This window comes from Nelusetta ayraudi, unplaced genomic scaffold (assembly GCF_046127955.1).
Source record: "Nelusetta ayraudi isolate G7.1 ecotype Tasmania unplaced genomic scaffold, CSIRO-AGI_Nayr_v1 ptg000015l, whole genome shotgun sequence".
Classification (NCBI taxonomy): Eukaryota; Metazoa; Chordata; class Actinopteri; order Tetraodontiformes; family Monacanthidae; genus Nelusetta; species Nelusetta ayraudi.
This window is the reverse complement of record NW_027466065.1, coordinates 1,414,101-1,437,500: the sequence shown is the minus strand read 5'-3', so window position 1 is coordinate 1,437,500 and position 23,400 is coordinate 1,414,101. Positions and strand designations below refer to the sequence as shown.

Sequence of the window (23,400 nt, the reverse complement as noted above, 5' to 3'; positions counted from 1 at the left end):
GTCTTTTGTAGTTTTACCCCCCAAAAAATAAATCAAAATCGAATTATTATAATTTTTTTTGTATATGTAGGATTTTATTTTTGTGCAAATTCGCCCAGCCCTACTGACGGGACTCGCAGAGTCGCGCCGAGTGAGCCCATTCAGAGTGCTGAGAGAGAGAGAGAGAGGGACAGAGAGCGAGAGAGAGCGAGAGAGACAAGGCTGTCAGCGCTGCGGGTCACTGAGACACGGCTGCTCATGTCTGCGGCTGCAGTGAGCCTGACGGTGATCGCCGTTTCCCTTATGTTTACCATCATTTCCCGTCCTGAACGGAGGGAGGCCAGGCTGGATGGAGCAGGCCGCACAGCCAAGGCCTGCAGCATGCAGGCAGCCCAAGGAGGGGGACGGAGGGGGTGGTGGTGGTGCGGGTAGGGGTTCGGAGTGGCGGTGGGGGGTGGATGGGCGAGCGAGAGAGGGGTAAGGGCACTGATGAGGGGGAGGGGAGAGAGAGAGAGAGAGAGTGTTGAGGGGTGGAGGGTGGGGGGGGGCTAAGCTGCCTGCAGACAGCACGCTGCTCAGAGCAGATCCAGAGTGACGGCTTGCTGATTAGTCAACTCGCAGCCCCCCAAGACCAAGTCTGCACACACACACACACACACACACACACACACACACACACACACACACACACACACACACACACACACACACACACACACACACACAAGAATTGCAGATCACTTGAATAAACCCCGCCATTATCGCTGCACATGTACATGGAGGCGTACGGATGGACGGACGGACGTACACGACGTAAACAAAGTGCGTCCCCGCCAACATCTCGCCGCCACAAACTGCTCCTCCTCCGAGACCCCGCGGCATTGTCCTCCGGCCAGCAGGAATGCGTGCGCTCGCTGAGGACGAAGAAGGCCGGGAGGGTGGGGCGGTGGGGGGGTGGGGGCGGGCAGCGGCCGTGAGTCACCGTGTGAACGGCGGTTAATTACCTTGAGGAGGTAGACGGGGATGTTGCTGAAGTCCACGGGGAGTTTGAGGAGGAAGCGTGCCGAGAACTCTCCCGTCTGGAGGAAAGGAAGCAGAGGTGGAAGAATTCGTGAGCGGCGCGGTTGGCAAAAAATAGCACGCGTTCACATACAAATGGCAAATTAGCGTCGACGTGAAGCGGAGCTGGTTCCAAGTGCGACTCGGGCCCGACTGCTTTTCGAGGTTTCAAACGGTTGCTGTTGTTTTTTTTTGCTTTTTACATCAACTTGACAATTTCGAGAGTCGTCCACCGCTCGAGTGTCAGAACAAACGCGCGGCGTCGTCCACAGGCTCCCCCACCACTGTTTAGTCTCGACGCTGACGCACAAAAAGTCCGCCGCCGACATTCTTGCGTCCGCACGTCGTTCGTGACGCAGCCGCTGTCGCCGTCGCCGCCGCCGTGCTTCACGGAAGCCGCGGGTCACACGGCGACGCGGTTTGGTTGGCCGCTGATCTTCTCTACGTTGGCATGATGTTTTTTTGGGAGCTAAACATTTACAGGCCCCCAAAGATGTGGTTGCAAACCGACGGAAAAAATAATCACTACCACCTTTGCAGGGGCCGAGACTCGCGGGTCAAAAGAGACCAAACGCTGTGCGTAAGTGACTTTACGGTGAGCTAATTAGAATCTGAGCTTTCATGTGAACGCTGGAACAATTTGTAAGAGCGGCCACTTGAAAACATGGCCACTTAGGTGATGTCATTATGAGAAATCAAAACCATTCGCCTTTCAAGAAATTTTCCAAGTCGGAAAAACATAAACTCCAGGTGCTTGGAAATCTAAAACGCTGCCGCCCAATGAAATCTGAGATCGTTTCGCAACACCGGCGCACGACTCCGGATTTTGAAAAAGGTCACAAACGGCGGCTCACCCAGCTGTTCTTCCGCCCGGCATAAATCTCCATGTTGCGGCCGTAGTTGGGATCCTCCAGCAGGCTGTCGTACTCGAAGAGCAGCCTGGAGCTCTCGCGCAGGCGCTGGCACTGGTAGTGGTGATACTGCTGGATGAGCTCCTTCACCAGCTGGAGCAAACACTCGGGGTTCCCAGCATCCCACTGGACCAGGTGCTGTGGTGGGAATCAGAGGCGAGACGCGTTAGAGCGACAGAGAGTGGGATTTGTCAGAATTCCGTAACGCCGGTGGCCTTGCAGCTTTGTTCCGTGCCATCATCTTCCGGGCTGACTTTTGAAATAAAGAAAAAGTTTTATCACGCTCAAAACTCCTGTTCGACTTTGTGCTAGAATATAACTTTTCATAGAGGTGCAAGTGGTTGGAGGAACTCAAGTGGCTGAAAATGACTAAGTGGACCAAGTCTGAACTTTTTGGCAAGTCTGAATCACTGCACATAAAAATGTGTATTAAAAAAAAAAATTCCCCCTTTAGGATTCTAAAACTCAGAGTCACATCCGATGAGCCAATCGACGGCAAAACAGTGTGTGGACAGAATGTAGTTTTCAGTTTTGCTTTGTTTTCAATAATAACAAATGCTTCGACCACAAACTCAATTGTCTTCACTATTACAGTAAGTTCACAAGACCTTCACAGAATCAGAATGTACTGGCAAAGAGCTACACAAAACAATACTTAGTCGGAATTCAAAGAAAGGCAGCAGCCCGGGGAGTTGTAAACGTGCCATTGTTGGGGGGTGCAGGGGTGCAGTAGTTTTCCTCTACGCGGCAGGAGGAAAAACACTCGGGCATGACAAGAAGAGAAAATGTCAAAGTAATCGTTTAATCCTTACAAGCGTTGCCTCCCATCAACAGATCAGACGGAAACGCTTGTGCTGAAGGATGTCCTGTCGCCACGCAGTCACTTGGACTGACATGGAAAAGTACTGAGGCCCCGACCTCCTTCATCTGCAACTTTTGTGACCTCTGCTGATGTCCCAGAACAAACCGTTCCCAGACGGAGCCAACGCTTTGAAACAGGCTTAAAAAAGAAAAAGAAAAATCTTTATTAACTTATAAATATTGCGTCACAAGCAGCACTTGGCCTTTCTGGGTCTGGAGCCGTCGTCCAAATTTGCAGAAATAATGAAAAAAATAAAAATAAATGCACTCATTGAGTACCCGCCAGAGGGTTTTTACTTTATTGCTTAATGGAGTCCTGACTGTTGATGCATGAGGGATCAAACGGTTGGAATTAATGAGACAAACAATAAATTGCGGAGGACATGTCACGTCCAGTGAAGACAAATGGGCGTTGAGAGAGGAACAGCACGCATATCAACAGTGAAGCAGCAAAAACAAAGAAGATGAAGGCAGGCATGAGAGATTTATTGCATTATATAAATAATAAAAAAAACATTTATTTAACCTTGATAAATACACCCCAAAACTGAAGGCTTTGGCATTCACAGGATTATTCTAGAGACATTTTGCAGTCAAATAAAGAAAAAAGCTGCTGGACTCAAACTGTTCATGTATTAATAAAACATTAACATTTATCAGGGGTATTTCTCGTTCTTGGACGCGCTGCATCTACAGTTCAAAGTAATAACGCGAGCCAAAGTGACTGGCTGGAGTCAGCTCGGTGGAAAAGCAGTGGAAGGGGGACTGGAAATACTCTATTAATACACATTATTTTACTGCGTCACAGGCAGGATGCCTTTAGACTTAAATTAGCCCGTCTCCCCATGCGTCCTTCTGTCCGTCTGCCTGTCTGTGTTTTTGATCGTGTGCCTGGTAGCCGCTAGCAGCCCGATACGACAAGCTAATTGTTTAAGATAACCCTCCTCCCCCACCCCGCTTTTTTCCCTTCTTTACCACGGGAGGGGGGCGGGGGGGAGAGAGAGAGAGAGAGAGAGAGAGAGAGAGAGCGAGAGAGTGACCTCATCGTTCCCAAGCCACCAGTGGTTACCAGCAATGCCGGGATTCCCGAACGGAGTGGGCGACGCAAACAAGGATGGGCATTGTCCAAAAGAGGCGGCCGGCGCTGCAGGGCGGGAGTGAGCCGAGGCCGAGGGAGAGACTGAGGAAGTGCTGCGTTAGGACTGTGACACAAAATATCAGCGAAACTCTCGCTGAGCGGGAGGGGGGAGGTTGAGACGGGAGGAGCGGGGAGGGAAAGAAAAGAACGAGTGCAGTAGAAAGCTCCGGCAAGTAGGCCAAGGCCAATCGGAGGCAGGCGAAAACTCACGTCGAACTGCGAACCGCAATGACCAGAAAAATAAATTGAATTTAAAAAAAAAATCCTACAGTGGCAAGAGCAGCAGACAAACTGTCATCATTGTCCAAATGTGTTGCTTTACCTGAGAATGAGCAGCTTTTTTTATGTTTCCACCAAATGGCAGCTATACCTTAGAATATAGGCGTCAAACTCTGGCCCGCGGGCCAAATCTGGCCCGCAGCGCGATTATATTTGGAACGCGAAGCAATACAAAATCTCTACTAGAGCTGGTCCGCTGGTATTATACAGCACATGTGCTGCTAATTCTACAAATCCCACAATGCTCTGCTCAATCAGGACAGGGTGTTCATTGATAGATATTATCACTTAATTGATTTACAGTGGCCCCTCGTTTATCGCGGGGGATACATTCTAAAAATAACCCGCGATAGACGAAATCCGCGAAGTAATCAGCTTTATTTTTTTTACAATTATTACACATGTTTTAAGCCGTAAAACCCCTAACGACACACTTTTATACACCTTTCTCAGACAGGCATTGACATTTTCTCACATTTCTGTCTTATTTAAACACTCTCAAAGTTCAAACTTTCGCGATTTAAAAAAATAAGTACACCATTAGTAAATGAAACCAACGATCAAAACCTGTTTTCAAGCCCAAACATTTTTAACAAATTTAATTTTAATGACCAATCTATGAGGTTTGACGCATAAGAAATTATTACCAGTAACTCACGCGTATTTCACAGTGCCTCTGACGGTGAACACGCCATCAGAGGCATATTCACTGTGACGGTGCCTCGAGAGGACAAACATGAACATTTATGTAAATCTGGCTAGCCGAACGCATTCTGTACTGTACAGGAGACACTGCATGGAGGAGATTGATTGACAATGGTGTAATAAAGTACAGTCCTTTAGCTAATCAGGACGCAGAACACGTGCGGTTCTCCCTTAGCCAATCAGGACGCCGAACACAATGCATGTTAATACTGTATGCTGTAAAAAAAGCTTGCAAAATTACACAAAAAAAACATCCGCAAAAAAGCGAGGCCGCGAAAGGTGAACCGTGAGGGACCACTGTATTGGTGTTACTTTATTTTGAAATTTAATGGAAAAAGGTTACTTTTGAAATTTAAATCGGAAGGCTGCAAATAAATAAATGAAAGAGGCATATTTACATTTTATCTATTTTGATGAATTTGATTGATTTATTTTGAAATTGGATTTTGCATGTGTGAAATATTAAGTTATTTATTGTATAGTTTTAAGCATTGCTTGTTCCATATTTCATCGGTTGAAGCAAAACTTGTTTGGGACCACACAAAAAGGTTCACTGTTTATCTTATGGAAGATATATTTTTTCATAAATATTATTGAAATTTTGGCCTGTTGTGTATTTGAGTTTGACACCCCTGCCTTAGAACATAAAAGTCAGTGGAAGAGGATTCCTGAAGCATCCCTGCTGCTCCGCAACACTCCCTCTTTTATTGTACTTAATGTCTCCTCATGATGGTACTTAACCTCTGCCTCAGTGGCCAATGACACTGGAGCCCAGCCAACACTGGGCAGCTCCCAGGTGGAGCTGGGTGTTTCTGGAAGACAGGCCCACGATGACAAATCTTTTTATATTAATGTAAAACGAGGCCGCAGCCCTGCGAGCTGCTCCCAGAAAAAGTGGATATTGCGTGCGTGCGAGCAACAAAGGGTGCAACGTCTGGTGTGTTGACTTCTGGTGGTCATCGTCAACAAAACAAAACCTTGTTCTGATGTTTTAGACTTGACATTGTGATCTTTATTTAGCCTGTGATTAATTAGCTTTTGAAAGGAAGTGAAATACTTAGACCTATATTTTTTTTTAATATAATTTGAATTAACTGATATCTTTATGAATGTATTCATAACTACTTGATTGGATTAAGTTACATGTTAATATGTATTAAAAGTTAAGATCATAGCTGACCAGTATCGATCAAGATGCTAATTGCATGGGAACATTGAGATATTGTGTGAATATCATGTTAGACTTGGTGCGACAGTACTGTAACAAACAGAAGGGGATCTTTTCTTTTTTTTTTGTTACCCCTGGACCATGTTTTGGGAAGTCAAATCAGTATTGATGACTACAGACATCCAAGTACCCTCCTCTCCTTCATCCTCTGGCCTTCAAGACATGTTTTATATTCCCTGAAGCTACACAGACGCAGCAGTTCGCTTCCTCGTTCCTGTAACGTACCGAATGTTCTGACTTTGAGCTAACAAGGTAGAGTTCCAAAGCTGCTGCAGCAGCAGCAGCAGCAGCAGCAGTGTACAGACTCAACATGTAGGAAGAGACGGCAAAGAGCACTGAGCCAAAAAGCAATGTCCACGTGCTGCGATGTGTGTGTGTGTGTGTGTGTGTGTATGTGTGTGTGTTTGTGCGTGCGCGTGCAGACATGTAAGTCTGCACAGGCTTCTTGGCTGAATTGATTTTACACGCTCTGCTGAAGGCTGTGTGTGCCAAAACAAATCTATTTGTATGTTTTTTTTTCTTCTTGTGCATGAATAGGATAAAAGGCTGCAGAAAATGTACAGATTTAATACATGAAAAAGATGCAAAAGAAGCAGCAGCCTGTGCTCTCGGAGAGCCCATCATGAGCACATGAGATGGAATGAATTTGATGGAAATAAATCCGTCCGCGTTTCTTCCAGATCATTCTGGGAGGAAATCTTTTTAAAGGCTTTACCCACAGGGGGCAGATATTGTAACCTCGCAACAGTCTCAACCTTGTGATCCAATTTCTTTGTGACAACACACTGGCTAAACTGCTGTCAAAGTGTTAAGCCTGAACTTGGCTTATGATAAAAAAAAAAATTAAAAAAAAGTGCTGCCTCTTGTGAGAAACAGACAAACAAACAAAAAAGCTGCTAATCCCCTTTTATCCAAAAAGAGCACATCTGTAAGTGAAGCCATTCATAATCACGTTAACCTCACATACCAGGTTTTCATCTAACAAGAATGGCAAACACTAGATATTAAAAATACATTGGATTAACATAAGAATGTACCATTTTTATTTGATTTTATTTTTTGCTAATCATGTATTGGTGTGTCGACGCTCAGTTAAAATAGCAGGTAGTCGACACAAATGTCACACACACACACACACGCGGCAGATCTTGACAGGAGAAACTTGCTCTTTGTTCTGAATGATTCATGATTCGTGTCCAAATTAAAAAACATTTGCTCTGTGTTGCTTTTAGACAATAATTATATCTATTCTGGAGTCAGCTAACATAAAAAAAATGAAAAGAGGACCAAAATTTTGGGAACAGTTTTGGAAAAAAATAAAAACCTTCAGGAACCCTTCACTTGCTGAACCCAGTCGTAGTTTTCTCGTGGTGGCTTCCTTCAAGTCCCATTCAGATTAGCATTTCAGAAGCTTCTGACTTTGTGATGACTCACAATTTCAAACGATTAAGTCATGGGTTAACTTGCATTGATGCCTGTGTGCACAATGGGACTGACATTAAACACGTCCCAAAATAGACTAAATGACACTCCTACAAGTCACAGTCAGGGACGCCGTCGAGCCCGAGCCAGACAAACTGGACGCTACGCTTCTTATATGCTAACAGTTCATCTGCTACGAGTCAATATCTAGCCATTTTACTGGGATCTATCCAACAAAAAGACATTCATTTCAGCGTCGATCTGACATCACGTCAATCAGTAAATTAGTGAGAAGTTGGCACGATCCGTCCTGCGTTGGGGGGGGGAGAACCTCGACGGCAGAGCTGCAATTTCTTCAACAGATTTAGAGAGTCAAAAATATTGCCATGTTTACAACCCAGGAAGAAGACGAGCAAGGCAGTGTGTTGTCCTTAAAGAACAAAATGTACACCTAAATCGGGCACCGTCGCACTGCGCAGACCCAAGTTGACAGAATCATGTCTTCCTGTGCCATCCGTCTGCACCATCTTCCATCCAATATTTATCTGAGGCCAATGAGCGAGGGGCTGGCATGTGAAAATGTAAGATAATTATATAGGCCAAGAGAAGATAGCTGTTTGTTTGTTTTTTCCCCTTAATGTCTTAAATGTGATTTTTATAGATGCTGGCAACCTGATCCAATAAATCGCTGCAGACTTGAGAGTGTGAGGCGTTTAAAAAAAAATACTAAAAAAACAACTCTAAAGTATTAAATTAATCTCTGTTAGTCTCTAATTCAAGTGTGGGCTCACACCCTGTTTCGCCCTCAGAGAGTGCCAAGCCTAAGATCATACTAAATTGCTCTTGTCATGTGTTTAAGACACTTGGCATTCTCAGCCCAGTGTGTTTTTTTTGCACGGATCTGTGCCGTTTGTGTCCAATGCAGAGGAAAAGCGCTTCTTCTCCAACTACTTTTTATGTTTGGTAACTCCTCAAACTGCCGATACTATTTTCCCCCCCGTTACAGTCTTGGCACCTCCATGTCTTGTTTTCTTGCATCCATCAGCTGGTGTTTAGGACTTGCCAATCCCCTTCCACCGGCCAACTCCTGTTGCAAACAATAGTCTGCCTACTAAAAGCAGTCCCAGACCTGTCAGCGAGCCCTGCCAATAACAAACTCGCCTATTAAAGCTGGAACACTTTATTCCCAAAGCCGGGAGGGAAGGAAGCTGGAGCAACAGTTGGTACACTATGCCCAGGTTGACAAGGGTTTGTTTTACAGGTCCGCTGAGGTCCATTGTTAGAAGTGCAGCGGAGGAGGAGGGGGGAACAACCTACAACTGCAAATAGGAAGTGCTCACCAGCGCACGCCATCTAGGATGACCAGGGGCTAGAGTGAAGTTGGGAATGTTTCCTTTTGCTCCTCGGGAGAATGCTTTCTTTGGGTTTAACGCTCCATTTCTCGCTGGTGGGAGTTGTCCTGGTATCGTAATGGCCGAACAATGCCTCATTGTAGGCAGCCACAAGTCAAAACTTTCTCTTCAAAAAGTGGAAAGATAAACAGTACGTTCTTCAATCATTAGCAACGCCTCTCTTCAGTGTCAGGTGAGCTACAAATCAAGGAGTCTGTCTGCTGTCATGGCATTGAAGACAAGGAGGCCTTTATCAACCAGGTTTCATGCTAAATCTCATCAGTGGCTCCGGGTGGTTCTTGAAGACGTCCATATTTAAAAGCTGCTCTTTTGATTCATTTCGAGGATTTAGCTTTGAAAAAGGCCTCAGAACTACATGGAAAAAACAACGGCTGTGGCTTTAAGCAAATCTAAAGGAGTCGTTGCGACGTGGTCAGGGCCAGTTGCAGTCGACTATTGCAAGTGTTGCAAGACTGACAAGAAGAAACGGAGGCCACTGTGGCTAATCTCATGTCTTGGCGCCCAAAGTCAGGAAGGCGCAAGACGCAGGGGGAACTCCGGAGAAATGTTTGGTGTCGGAAGACATCAGCAGACAAGTCTAGACCGGGCAAATGATACGGTGCGAACAAGGACGGAGGACAAAGGGGCAGACAAATAGTAGTATTAGGAGGCTAAAAAGAGAAGTGCAATTAGAGATAACCGTTCTTACGGGCTGCATACTTCCTCTCTTCTGCCTGGGATCAAAAACTGCCCTTTGTGGCGCTCGGCACGTGTGGAGCGCTTAGACATAAAGAATGACACGCAGCGGCGGTGTTAGCGCCGTTAGTCGCCCAGTTTTTAGAGCGATCTGCTGCAGAGACGTTTTGGCCTCTCTCCAAAAACGATGGAATTAGATGATACTCCACTTCCCTGAGAAGGCACTCAAAAGGAAACGGTTTCAAGTTGAAAAACGAAAGGCCAGACAGAGACAACGCTGTTGACTCTCTCTTTTCGATCCATCTTTTGAGCCTACAACGCTTATCTGAGCACCGTGAAGGCGATGCAACCCTCACTGGATTAGGGACGGAAAGGAGAACTGCGAGTGGTTGAAGTGTTACAATTCTCCACTTTGGCTCCCTCTTCAGATTTGTCATCTCTTCCTCACAGGTCACCCCCCCCGCCCCCTGACAACTGACTAGAAAGCCTCCTTTCCCTCATCCAGTCATTTTGTAAACGCATTGTATGTTGAAACTTCTTGAAACTGGTGTCACACTCCCTAATATGTCTGAAACACTTTCTTTTCCCAAAGATATGCTCATACAATTTTGTCAAGCAATGTGTCAGATGATTGCAACAAAGTGGTGATGATGCAAACATAGTTTTTTGCTAATTTACAAGGTTTGGCCCCAACTGTCAAAAACTGACCCTGGTATCCTGCTGCTCTTATCCAGAGGACAATTTTGAAATTGTTGATGATGATGATGATGATGATGATGATGATGATGATGAACAACAGGCTCACCACAAAGGGTGCATGATATGCACTCTATAAAAAATGGAAGTTTCACGTGGCTCAAATCTGTTAAGTGACTAAAGAGCCTTTTTTTTTTTTTTTTTTTTTTTTACAACCAATTAAATTGTTGGGTACGCCCGCAATAAATGAGTCAGAGTGGCCAAGTAGTGATTAACGTCAGCAGAGCAAGAACTGCTTAGTTTGGGCTTCATTTCCGCATTAAAAGGAACGAAAGTGAATTTCATCCAACCCCAAAAATCAAACCAAACAGACCTGCAGGTGACGGAGGGCCACCGTCGACCCCAATCAATTTTTTTCTTGGCAGACTTTGCTTATACTTAGTGCTCGGCTGTAAAGGCTTCATGAGAGGGACGTGGAGCTTCTCCTCACCATCCAGCCTCAGCTGTTAAGACCTGGTTTATCCCTCAAATGCTGTGGGGATGTTTCTTAATAAAGAAGGATTTTTTTTGTTAATGCCTCTGAAGAATGTCACGATTGGAGGATTTTTGTTTTTGAGTTGTGTTTTTTGTTTGGTTTTTTTTTTTATTCCTTTTAAAGATAGATTGATATAAAGTGTGTCATTGTGTAACGTCAACATGTTACGCTTTTTATTTTTTTCACAGATAAGGCACCGATTGTTAATATACCACAAAACAAATACATTTAATTATATTTTATATGACTTGATGTTGAAATGATTTTAATTCCTTTCACAGCAGTGAGCGTATAAAGCATTATTATCAAATATGTCTCAAGTGTCGAACATAAGTACATAGTTGGAGTTAAATTTTGTTCATATTGTATAGTATTACAACTACCAGGACTCACCCTGAACACACTGTGCATGCCAAGGTCCTCTTACTATATTTCTTTTCTCTGTTGTAACAGCATCTCATTTGTGTGTCAGAACAAAAGCTGGGATAATTTAACCCACACTGAAGTTCTGGTGACAGCGGGGGAAAAACACAGGGCTAAACAGAGAGGCTAATGACAGCCCTGGTCGGTGGTAAACAGGAGCAATGTGTTGCTGAGACGTCAAGAATTCAACCAGCCGCTGACTGAGTCCCTAAAATTAGCCTAATGTTTACCCTCAGAGGCAAACAAAGACTAGAAACACACTACATGTGAAGGCTGACGGCAGTCAATTGCACTTTTTATGGATTTCTCCACTAATCTTGGTAGATTTTATTACTTAGAATGAATTCATCAGTCGCATTCATCTGTTCAACAGATTCTTTCCAACCGATGGTTAGCTGATATAGCAACAAACAAAAAATCCCATGGGACTTTTGGGGAAAATTAAAGGAATTGCTGGGAATCCAAAGTTTTATAAGAGTTTGGGGTTGGGCTTACTGAAAATGTACAGGAAAAAGGAGTGAGTGGGAGAGCGGGGGCCGGCTGGGAAGAAAGACAAGGCGACGAAGGATTGTGAAAACACGAAGAGAGGGAGAAAAGAAGAAAAAAAAACACAGCTGAAAAAAATAAACAAGCGAGGGACTGCCAGGCAGTGGCTCAGCAGAGGTACTTCCCCTTATGTGCACAGCTGGATTTGTGAGACGGTGAGCAATACTCCCCTCTCCTCTCCAGACTCTGACACAAGCAGGGGAATTTAGCTGCTCGGCGATAGGCAGTTTCAAAAATAGCAGTGGAGAACTGTGCAGCGGTGGCGGGCACTGCAGCACCAGCAGGGAAGTGCTGGGAGGACAGGGTGGGAGGGGTTGGGGGTTTCTCCCCGTCGAGGCCTGACCACTGCTTGCTCATCCGCTTGGTGCAAAGTCAATTATTGATTGACTTGCGACAGTGACGCCGCTGCAGAGTGTTTCCAAAAGAAGAGGCGACCGGACGAGCCAGATGGAAGCCGTCCCGAATCTTTGCCTTTTTCTTGGAATGCAATACAGAAAATGTCAGAATAGGGGATGCCCGTCCATTCCCACTGACAAAAACAAAAGACAAAAAAAAAAAAACCCGTGGATGTTGATTGGATGGAACATCCATCACGTTCAAAATGGGCAAATCAGACTCCTCAGTGCCTGTTAAGCCAGTCAGCCACGGCTACAGGATTCCTATGGGTGGAGAGGCACGACACACAATTTACCGCCTCTTTAGCTGTGTTGAACTGAAATCTTGCCGCAGCCAAACAGGAGTAGAGAAAAAGCCTTCCTGATTTTTTTTATTTTATTATTATCCCCTTGCCATCCAGCTCCACTGCGGTAGAATCCAGGCTAATCTGATTAGCAGCAGCTCGGCTCCCGCTGCTTCCTTCCTCTTCTCTATTTTTCGCCTTTGGCTTCTCAGGGCGGCTTGCGGCAGAAAACGTCCTGCTGAAAACGCTTCGTGTGGGAGCTTTTTGACTGATACTGAAAACTGAATGTTTGCATCTTTAGTAAACTAACGACTGCAGTTTTCAGCAAACTACCTTGACTGTTGTCATGTCGTTAAGATAATACTGGAGGTGTGAAAATATTTCAGACCCGCCCTCCGTTAGCGAGTTAGCCGCCTGGCCTGCGCCACATTCAGGGTTTTTCGCGCTCAACAAAGCGAGCACATCCCGACGCATCACTTTCTTTTTACGGGTTCCGTCAAGGTTTGCTTTTGAGACACCGGAGTGAATCACCGGGTGTATTTGTGATTGACACTAAATAAACTTGCACCTGAATTCATGTCAGCTCAGCCGCCACTTCCAGGCTCTTGTGCGGCAATTAAAGATTATTTTCGATTGATGAGTAAATGCGCGGAAAAGACGGCAAGAAAGATTGTGTTCTAACGCCTGTGTGCCTGTGTGTGTGTGTAAAACAAATAAACCCTCTTCTGGCATTAGCCACCGTGTCAACCTGACAGTTGAAAAAATATGTGGGAGTGACGACACTCCTTGCAGACGTCATTTCAGGGTAAAGCTCTTCAGGCTGATTCTGTTCAGATAGGTTTGGATGTATGTTTCAATTGTTGTGTGCTACTATTGATGACACTGATGGTGATCATGAGCCTGATCCGCAACCAGAAAATATTTAAACTGAGCAGGAAAATATACTTCTAGAGAAGCAAAGCAACACATCGGAAAAATAAGTGCACAAAAACATGCAGCAGAGTGAAAAACTAAATGGCATAAAAAACTATTGTGGGGAATGGCAAGGACAGATAATTAGGTGTGGTGGTTAGAACACGCACGCAGATAATCTGGAAATCATGTTCATGTCGTAACCGCGCTTTGTGAAGTAGCATCTGGCATGAAGGGAGAAATAGTGCAGGCACGCCCGTTTAAACAAGACGCCGCTGATGCAATCAGTCCTCCAGAAAAACCACCGGCGATAGACAATTATTTACAGAGCCCAGATACACGGATCTGCTTTTTCATAAGAAACTCAACACAAACAAATGCACCCCTTTGCTTTATTTGGGCTACACGCCGGTGAATCACAGAGCCGATCTGATCTTCAGATTATCGATGAGTCAAAGCAAACAACGGAAGAAAATAAAAGAGTTTGCAGAAAAGTGACACAGCTTTGGCAATCCCTGCCACACTTCCAGCTCACCACACACACCCACAGTGGTGACGCGGCGGCTGTTTGCTCTAACAAAAGGACCTGCATTCCACTACATGGTCCACCTGCAGGTGCTGTGAGCAGTGAGCTCTGTAATCCCATAGTGACACCTGACATTTAGGTCCACGCAGGAGGAGAGCGTGCGTACAGACGCAAGGATGTCTTGCGGAAATGTAGTTGTTGTTTTTTTTTTTTAACAATTGACTAAAGGATATGTTGTGTTTTGAAATTGTTGGTGAACAATGGAATAAGTGACATTGCCCAGTTGTGAATGCTCACCGGTAGTTCCGAAGGTTCAGGGAGGAACTCGGCATCTTCTCCAAAAATAAAGTCCGGCGGCAACTCTGGGTATCGTGCATTGAATATGATATCCCCTGCAAATTAAACACAAGGACAACAGGTTAAAAGTGGGGAAACTTCCAAATTGGCTGTTAAATCAGGCAACCATTTGTAGATCAAGTGCCTGATGGAGAGAAGGCTAGAGGCCGCTGATTTTCATATTCAGCAGTTTCATGCAGTGCTGCTTGCGTCCCTGTTGATTTAGCATCGACTCAGAGATTTTGCACACTTGTTTGCTTTTTTACAGTTTACAGAGTAGTAAATTGTGCAATTGAGAAAAAAATAACCCCAACAATAAATTGAAATCTTGTTTGAAAATTTTGATTTTGCAGTAGTATTCAAAGACAAGCAGAGTCCTCTTTTCCCAGGGGACAAAACAAAAGAGGCTGCAGTGGGAACAATTACAGACTTAATGTAATCAGGCTTGAATGTGAGACTGACATGCAACAGCTTGTTAAAGGTTCCTTTTTTTTTTTCCCCTCACTGCCTGCCTTAATAACCGCATGAAGTGCAGCTGCCAGGCTCAGAGGTTCTTGACTCTTTTTTTTTTTTTTTATTCAAGTGCCTGCGGTAATAAGCAAACTTGACATTTACCACCAAGCCACTTCAGTACTGCCAATCAGTTCTGTTTTGTCAAAAAATAATTACATGGTTATTTTTGATACAGCACAGATTGGGCACAGCCTAAAAATCTGATTTTTGTGTGCAAAATCTGGTTTTTGTGCGCAAAATCTGATTTTCTTTGTGCAAAATCTGCCCAAAAAATTATTTAAACAGGCTGTGAATGGCGAGATGAGGCAGGAAAACAATACAACAGCATGCAGGAAATGACAAGGACGAGGCAACATAAAACGCTTTGCCTGGTTCACGATGTTCTGGATATTATGTGACAAAAGTTCTATTTGTGTGCTGCAGGACGGTCAAGTTCTGCTTTTCTGTGATGTTCCTGCACAACCCAAGACCGAGTGTCGCACACATATGGAAGTATTTTTCCATCGGAGAGGAGTCACACAATAAGAGGATGTTCTGCTAACGTGTTTAAAAAGAAAAGCAAACAAAAAAAAGAAAACCACAGGGAAAATTCAGAGATGCACTGGTCTGCTACCGCAGGGACTAGTTTTTGCTGCTGCGGTATCTTAGTTCCTGCAGCATTTACAGGTCTAAAAAGTCTCCACACATTGTTTTCCGGCCAAGGTGGTGCGATATGAACGACAACAAATTGGCAAAGAAAATTATTGCTTGACAGTGCCAGAGTCTGTAATCGCATTAATGGCATTTTTGCACGCTATTGGTAAGCAGGAGCACAGCAGTACTGCAGTCCCCCAGGTGGACATTTACAAAAAGGAAAAGAAAAAGGCTTCAATAGGTCAGACAGAAGCCTCCACAGACTGTAACAGGACTTGTATATATATATTTTTTTACTCTATGCACTAAATTCTGCTGTAATTATGCTAATTTCCCTGAGGTGGGATAAATAAAGGCATTCTATTCTATTCATTCATTCATCTTCTATACCCGCTTATTCCTATTCAGAGTCACGGAAGTCTAAGACAGCCTATTCCAGCTGTCTTAGGGCAAAGGCAGGGTACAAGTGGCCAGTTCAGCAGGGCCACATAGAAACAGACAACCATTCACACTCACATGCACACATGCATGTTTTTGGACTGTGGGAGGAAGGCAGAGAACCCGGAGAGAACCCACGCAGACACAGGGAGAACATGCAAACTCCTCACAGAAAGGTCCCAGGGCCGGGACCCGGAATCGAACCCACGACCTTCTTGCTGTGAGGCGGCAGCGCGAACCACTGCGCCACCGTGTCGCCTATTCTATCCTATTCTATTCTATAAATGAGGTGTGTCCGATACTGACTTGTTTGCATGAGATACGTAGTATTTTTAGACCAAGAAAGCGTTGTTTGTAAAGAAATCTCCAATCTGCTGATAAAGGTATAAAAAGTTAAAATGGCATGATGTTCACTTAACATTTTAATAGAACATAATAACCAAGGTGCATTTAGATGCACAACAATGAAGTCTGAAGGTGCATTTAGATGCACAACAATGAAGTCTGGCGCTCAACACATCGAAAGTCTTAGCCATCAAATGTTAATACTTTGAGTTGCTCAATTAACTGATAATTTGATAAAAGTCCAGTCTGACTTCGGTTTTCATTTCACGCTTCGTGGAAAAGCCTTTAAAGGTTGCTACCCACTTCCGACTGTTGCTTCATGTGCAAGCATTTGAGGTGAGGACAGAAGTGGAGCAGCCGTCAAAGTAAAGAGCAGTCACTAGTCGAGGTGAACGCATTAGGAATAAACAAACATTCCACTATTTTGAATTCATTGTTTACATTAATGCTAAATATTTGTGTTTCAAAGACTGAAGCCACCTATTCTTTTTTCAAACAGGACAACTGCGCTAGAAAGGTGAATCTGAACATCAATGGCGGCTTTGTTCAAAAGAAAAATGAAATCACAACTGACGGTATTTTTTTCACATGCCCGTGTTTTGCTCTTGATGAAAAAAAAAAAATCAATTACCCAGCAGGTAATGTGCAAAGTCAAATGATGCCAGCGTACAAAGAAAAAAAAAAAGAGTTGATGAAATAAAATTAATCAGTGCAGACTCCACTGTGCACTCACCATCACTAAATCTCTTATCCTCCAACACTGCTTGTTTGTTTTTGTTTTTTGGCTTTTTCTGTTAATCATTTTTCAATATAAATATTTATATGAAGAGCTAAATCCGCTCTTTACCCATCCATCATGGTCACAGGGGTCTGCTGGAGCCTCTCCCAGCTGTCATAGGGTGAAGGCAGGGTGACACCCTGGACAAGTTGCCAGTTCATCACAGGGCATCCAGGCCCGGGATCGAACCCAGAATCGTCTTGCCATGAGGTGGCAGCGCTAACCACTGTGCCACTGTGCCCAGCTCTTTATATAAGTATAGATTGAAAATATAATATAAAAAAAAAAAAAAATTCTAAACAGAGCTCAAGCATACTTAAATAAAGTCCAACAAAAAGGTAAACAACAAATCATCTATCATGAATAAAATAACATCCTGCTGGTGTAAAGCGGCCATCAACAACTAATTATACTTACATTTGAGGGTTTCTCCAGCATAGGGGATGTGAAGCTTGAAGCGATCACAGCTGGGGCCAGGAGTCAGTGACGTGCACCTAAACATAAAAGGAAAATGTATTTATATCAAATGATACTGAACATTTAGCAAAAAAAAACAAAAAAAAAACAAACACAAAATCACTCTGAAGGAGCAGCAGCAGTTTCATAAAGAGTTTTAAATCTAAAAAAAAAACAAGGGTCTAAATGTCCAAAACAGATATGCGATTGAGCTGCGTGAAACATTTTGACGTCACAAAGTTAATTCAGTAACTCAAGATCAGGAGCACAAATAATTAACAAGACTGTCATACCGTCTGTGACTAGTTTACATGATACAGTACAGTCAACCAAACACAAACGCAGCAGATGGTTCAGCAGTTAATAGCAGGGGGGGGGAAAACAAACAACAAATACAAAAAAAATAACATCTTGGGCCAGCTGGTTCTTAAGGGAGACCCTCTCATGGTGATGTCTATGAATGTGCTATAAATGTTTGTAAATATTCTGCTATATGAAACCCCCACATTATGTTCTATTCATTCATTCATCCAGCATGCTGCCCCACCCGTTTTCCAGAGCTAGACAGTTGGTGCGATATGACAGCCCCTCACCCAGTTTTGAGGTCTGTGACACGCATGCAGTTGGTGGAGTCCAGTCCAACTCGTCCATTACGCACAACACTGCACAACAACGGCCGCAATTCAGGTGAGATCCGGTGCAGCGCGACCTCAGGGGACATGTTGTTCATGGTATTCACTCCGAGATGTCTGTGGAGACACAGTGACACTTTAGGATACAAGACAAATACTCAAAACGCGCTGTTTATAACTATTAAAAGGGTGGGTGGGGGGCAAATTCCCTTTTAAGTGAAGAGTGACAGTGCATGAGGACAGAGGTCAATTTCAGGCATCGCTGTTTCACTTAAGACAGTGCACGCAAGCCGGTTTTCTGGTCTTTTCAGGAGAAAGTCATGAAATTACAAGGTCTGTAGTAGACACACGCAGGTCTAACAATGACCTATGAACTTCAGTCCTAGTACTCGCAGTCACACAGCAAACAGTCGAGCAGTGCTAAGCAGATGTATAATATATATACCTTAGCATGTACAGTACTGTTCTATTAAACATATTTAATTAAAAAAAAGAAGAAGAAGAAGCAGTTTTGGTTGCTTGTTTTATATTAGAACGTTAACTTTGGCGTCCCTGTAAGTACTAGCAACCACAACATGATTAGCCGTTGTTAGCTTAACACATATCTAAATGTTAAAATGCTTCGGCGTTAAAGACAGAAGCCCTCGCGCGATAATCAACTTGTCATTGCTGGTAAAAATACAACATGCCGCAGTAATTAAAATACCTGAAAAAGCTCGAAGTCGGAAAATGTAAGCGTAAACGTCGATATTTACTTCATGCTTCTTCCAACTTCCGGTATGTGTTGTTTGGGTCCTCACACTGGCTTCCTACTTAGTTGTCCAAACATATGCCTGAAAGAATAACGGGTGGTTTTACTTTCAACGACAAGTTTTTGCTCAATGCATGATTCGCAAACGTCGTTTTCATAGTCATTAAACCCTCATAAATACATTAAGTACAATACATAGGTAAATATTAATTTTTATCAAGGGGTAAAGCAGCAGCAACAACGTCAGACAGCTGTCACTCGGCACTTAAGCCGTCGTTTGTCCGCTTGAGTGTTAAGTGTTTGTTTCGTTTTTTTTCCACTCCTCAAGACTTCTGACAGCAAGGTATTTTCTTATGGCATTTCTCATCCGCCATTTACCTTAATGCACGTATAACGCAACTTAAGCCTTCCCCTTTTTATCTGGGTCATCCTATGTTTTCTTTCACATTGCTACTGAACTTGCAGACTTTGCTGTGTCCGCAAGTGGTCTAAATCATCTTCACATTTTTAAATTCTGAGACAGCTGGTTTTATTCTCTCAATCACTCATTAGAAACTAATGAGAACAAAATACAAAATATCAGTCTTGGCTGTCTAAATGGTTACTGACGTATTTTATCCAATATTTTAATGAAACATCTCCCTTACTGGTACTTGTATCAACAATTTTGCTTTAAGCATTTTATTACATTTAGTATTTTTATTATTATTATTTAAACTACTTATACATATCTGAGTACTACTGGATGAACTACCTCGAGGAGTTGGGGCCACATTTTAATCTGTATTAATATGTTTACATCTCTCGTACATACATATAGATCGAATTATTAATGAAGACAACCAGGACCACACAAGGAAAAAATATGTGCCTCACATCACCCAAGTCAATATGCTACATTATCACAGCCTATTGGAAGAGTGAGAGACATAAGGTGTTGTAGGAGGTGTTATAACAAATGATACCTGCAATCTTCTTTTCTTGCATTGCTACATGGCCATGTAGGGCTATAAACAGGAATAAAAAAAATCAATCATTCTCTTGTTGTTTTACTGTCTTTTAAAATTTTGAAAAGCATTCATTTTCAAATCTTTGCCACACTGCTGTAACAGTTGTCTGTTGTTTGTTCATGCCTTGGCTTGTCTACGTTGGCTTCTTGTTTTCAATGTAATCTCATTAGGCTTCTTTAAATGTGTTCTTTGCCATTCCCTTATTCATGACTCACAGCTAATCAGTCAACCCAAAGAGCACAACTTTGATAGGCATTTAGACTTATCCTCAAAACATTATTGCTGCTTTGTGTCCACTCCTTATCCTTAATTCACTTATTTAAAACAACGGCAAAAAAAAAATACATTGCTTTGTGTGGGTTTAATGGAACCGTCAGTGTGGCGCCACGTTTTGAGAAACGGTTGGCAGACTTTTGGAGAGTCCAACCAGAAATGACTATTCATATTCAAGCAGGGATTTCTTGCAGTTTTTAAGTGGGGGCACAATGCAAAGCTGATAATATTCTCTCGCAGAACACGAAGCGGCTCCAAAGTGGCGTTTTGATGCCTGCTGAGGGAAGACAATATATAGCGTGAGATGTGGAGGAGAGAATTGAGCCGTCCTGCAGCCAGCGGCCAGGCTTTCTGAGTCTTCCACTGCCTCGGCAGAGATTTGAAGAGATTAGCACACTAGCATCAGCTCTGGAACAAGCCGAGGATTGAATTAATTATAGACTTTACCGGGCTGCTGTGCAGTCACGTGGTCTATCATTGAAATCCCACCACCGCCACCTCCACCACCCACAATAAGATTGGAACCTGTCCAAGTCAGCCAGAGCTAAATGGCCTATTTTTACCTTCTTCTGAGTTCCAGTTGATAAAATGCTAATGTGGGAGCTAAATTACACGAGGTGACTTGTTGTATTTATGGGATACCGGGAAACAGTTTTACATATTTTGCCTTACATGGCCTCAGATAATCCCTGTGAGCTCGATGGTTTTCCTTGTTTCTATGAATTGGAGAGGCTGGATCCATTGATACCACCTGCTAGTTTAGTGACAAAATTCCCAGAAGGGTGTTGGCTCTGACTCCCAAGCTCACCATGCAATCAAACTAGGATACTTCACAAGAGCCCAAGATGAAAAAATAAATAAATAAATCTGGAAACGGGTTTGGAAAATCTCTTGTTGTGTGTCTTAATCAGGTCATGATGGACGAGGCTATTGACGTGATGGTGGTGGGCTCCTGCATGACAGACCTGGTTAGGTGAGTACCTTTCACCTTCAGTGTTAGTTTGCTGACCAACCGCAGCGTCCCAGTGCGGGACTTCTATTGCTGAAACAACCGTCACTGAGTGTATTGCTCGCCAAAATCTGAGTCCAGGAAACTCTGCCACTTCCTCAGGTGGTGTCCAACAGGAAGCGGTACACCGGGTATGCAGTGGACCAGATTAGAACACATTGGCTCATATATACAGACATATAAACATAGATATAGATATTCACAGGTAAACTAGAAACATTTGCCACATGCATGCATAAAAAAAATATCTTTGCCTCGCACAACTAATATTTTCCTTAAGGGGATTTTTTTTTTTTCTTAGACATGCAAGTTTGTGGAAAATAGGATGAGGGCTGATGGGTATTTTCCATCCTGTCCTCCTGTCTGCACAAAGAATTGAGGAAGTGCTCTAAATTTGGATAATGCTGCCAGCCCCCTTTTGTTTTGCTCAGCGCTTGTCCTAAAAGCACATATGCTGGACAGACCTCCTCAGGTCTGAGTGTCTGTTCCATCTCCTTCTGTGCCATTAGGCAGAGAAGATGAGATGAGAAGAAAATCCTGATTCTTTTTAATCTGAGTTGTCGCTCTGCGAAATGGACTGATGGCAGCAGCACACCTGCAAAGGCTGAACGGTAATCCTGAGGGGTATTGCTGCTGAGCAATAAAGTTACATAAGTGTGTTTTTAGGTGGATGGAGCTAAATCCTCTTTGTTTAACCAGGAGCTCAAGTATCGACCAAGTGTTGCTACGACATCTTGCGAGATGAGCGCGTTAACAAGAAGATGACTTTGACGAAACCCACCACGCTGTCATCTGTCACTTTGATATTTTGCATATTCAGATGAGCAAAAACCGCCTGTAACCTCATGACGCCATGGCCTTTTACCGAGCTTACAGTTTGAAACATATGATGCTGAGGATTCACAGTCCCACAAAATTGCTATCATGTTATCCTACCCTAAAAATAACAATCTGTGACTGCGAAGGGGCGAGGAAAACAGTCAGTAGATGTTTTTCTGACGATCCGTGTTGCCTGGAAGGGTTATGTTGCAACAGGTGTGTCGCCCACAGTTGGCAGTAGTTGATTTACTGCACTGATTTCCATTTTTTTTGTGTGGCTATGAATCACTTGCGTGTCTAAATATACAAGCTGACAATTTAAAAACCAAAAAAGAAAAGATTTTCTATTAACAGTGGTTAATCTGCCCAAGTTCAGATCTTTCTTTTTTCTTTCCGGCCTCCAGACTTCCAGACTCCAGTTGAGCCACCCTGCATGATAAATTATTGAAAGAATGCCAAATCCACAAACAGCAGGTTTAGCCCTCAGTTTGCAGCCTCATTGCTTAAACCAATGCTTTGTTAGACTTTCCATATGCTTGGAAAGTGACAAAAAAGGGCTGTCAGAGTAGGCGTAGCCAGCACCTCTATTAGGGATGCGGTCAAAGTGCCCTTTGTGACATCAGAGCCATGTTTTTTGGTGCAGAATTTCTCTTACTGTTTGAAAACATTTTACCTGACACAAAACCTTCAGCTGCGTCTCCCCGTCTCCGAGCATACTTCCAGCAGGACAAGCAATATTTTAACTTTAATTTTTTTTCCAACATTAGCTGCCATTTTGTGAAATATAAGAAGTGCAACAGGTTGTCGTTATTGATCAACAGTCTCTGGGAGCGCGAAAATCCCGTCAGAAACCCGACTCCGGCTTTAAAGTGAGCAGATGATCTGGTATAATTAGCGCTCGCTAAAATGTCAGCGTTGCATCACTGCAGTACGTGGTGCAGATCTTTTTCTTTTTCTCTTCCATTCCCACAAATCATTAGTCATCACCGCAAGCACAATGGGCCGGTTGAGAACAATTTTGCCGCCCTCAGTCACCGTAACCCCTGCGACGAGCGACGCGGTCGGAGGCAGAAAAGTTTGATGAAGTTTGTGGACGGTGCTGAGTTCACAGGCGCCGCGGGAGCTGCATCTTTCAGGCAGCAGGTCCTGCTCATTCAGTTTTGCCTCTTTTTTTATTTTTTATTTTTCATTACTATGTTTCTATGGGGAACCCTGGAAGTAGTAACTGTCACCTGGCTGCCTGCAAATGCAGCTCGGAAAATAAACAAAAAGTTTCCCTGGCTCTCCTCAGAGCGCTTCGGGTTGTCACACTGTGGATGTCACTCGGTAGTGGCCGCTTATCAAAAACACATGGCCTCTCCTACTGGTTGTTCTCTTTCTGGCGGCCGGCGGGGAGGGAGGGGCGGGGGGAGTGTATTTAT

The 23,400-nt window shown here is 43.7% G+C and overlaps 3 protein-coding genes across 4 annotated transcripts in view; 2 read left to right on the top strand and 1 right to left on the bottom strand.

The window, feature by feature from the left end:
• babam2 (BRISC and BRCA1 A complex member 2) overlaps positions 1-18,938 on the bottom strand; it is a 66,866-nt gene extending 47,928 nt beyond the window's left edge. Inside the window, exons 1-6 of one of the 2 annotated variants that reach the window (XM_076023296.1) lie at positions 18,824-18,938; positions 18,079-18,234; positions 17,447-17,523; positions 14,284-14,378; positions 1,893-2,087; positions 984-1,058 (exon numbers count right to left, since the gene is read on the bottom strand). In XM_076023296.1, the coding sequence (XP_075879411.1) occupies positions 984-1,058; positions 1,893-2,087; positions 14,284-14,378; positions 17,447-17,523; positions 18,079-18,215 (579 nt within the window). In that variant the 5' untranslated portion in view covers positions 18,216-18,234; positions 18,824-18,938. The remainder of the gene's footprint in view (positions 1-983; positions 1,059-1,892; positions 2,088-14,283; positions 14,379-17,446; positions 17,524-18,078; positions 18,235-18,823) is intronic. The other variant, XM_076023295.1, reaches the window with a different exon arrangement.
• The window catches only part of LOC142886275 (uncharacterized), a 117,107-nt gene that overhangs the window by 38,664 nt on the left and 55,043 nt on the right, over positions 1-23,400 (top strand). The window lies entirely within an intron of this gene.
• Positions 18,967-23,400, top strand: part of rbks (ribokinase) — a 27,882-nt gene continuing 23,448 nt past the window's right edge. The window contains exons 1-2 of the mRNA XM_076023297.1: positions 18,967-19,211; positions 21,063-21,124. Coding sequence (XP_075879412.1) covers positions 21,066-21,124 — 59 coding nt within the window. The 5' untranslated portion in view covers positions 18,967-19,211; positions 21,063-21,065. The remainder of the gene's footprint in view (positions 19,212-21,062; positions 21,125-23,400) is intronic.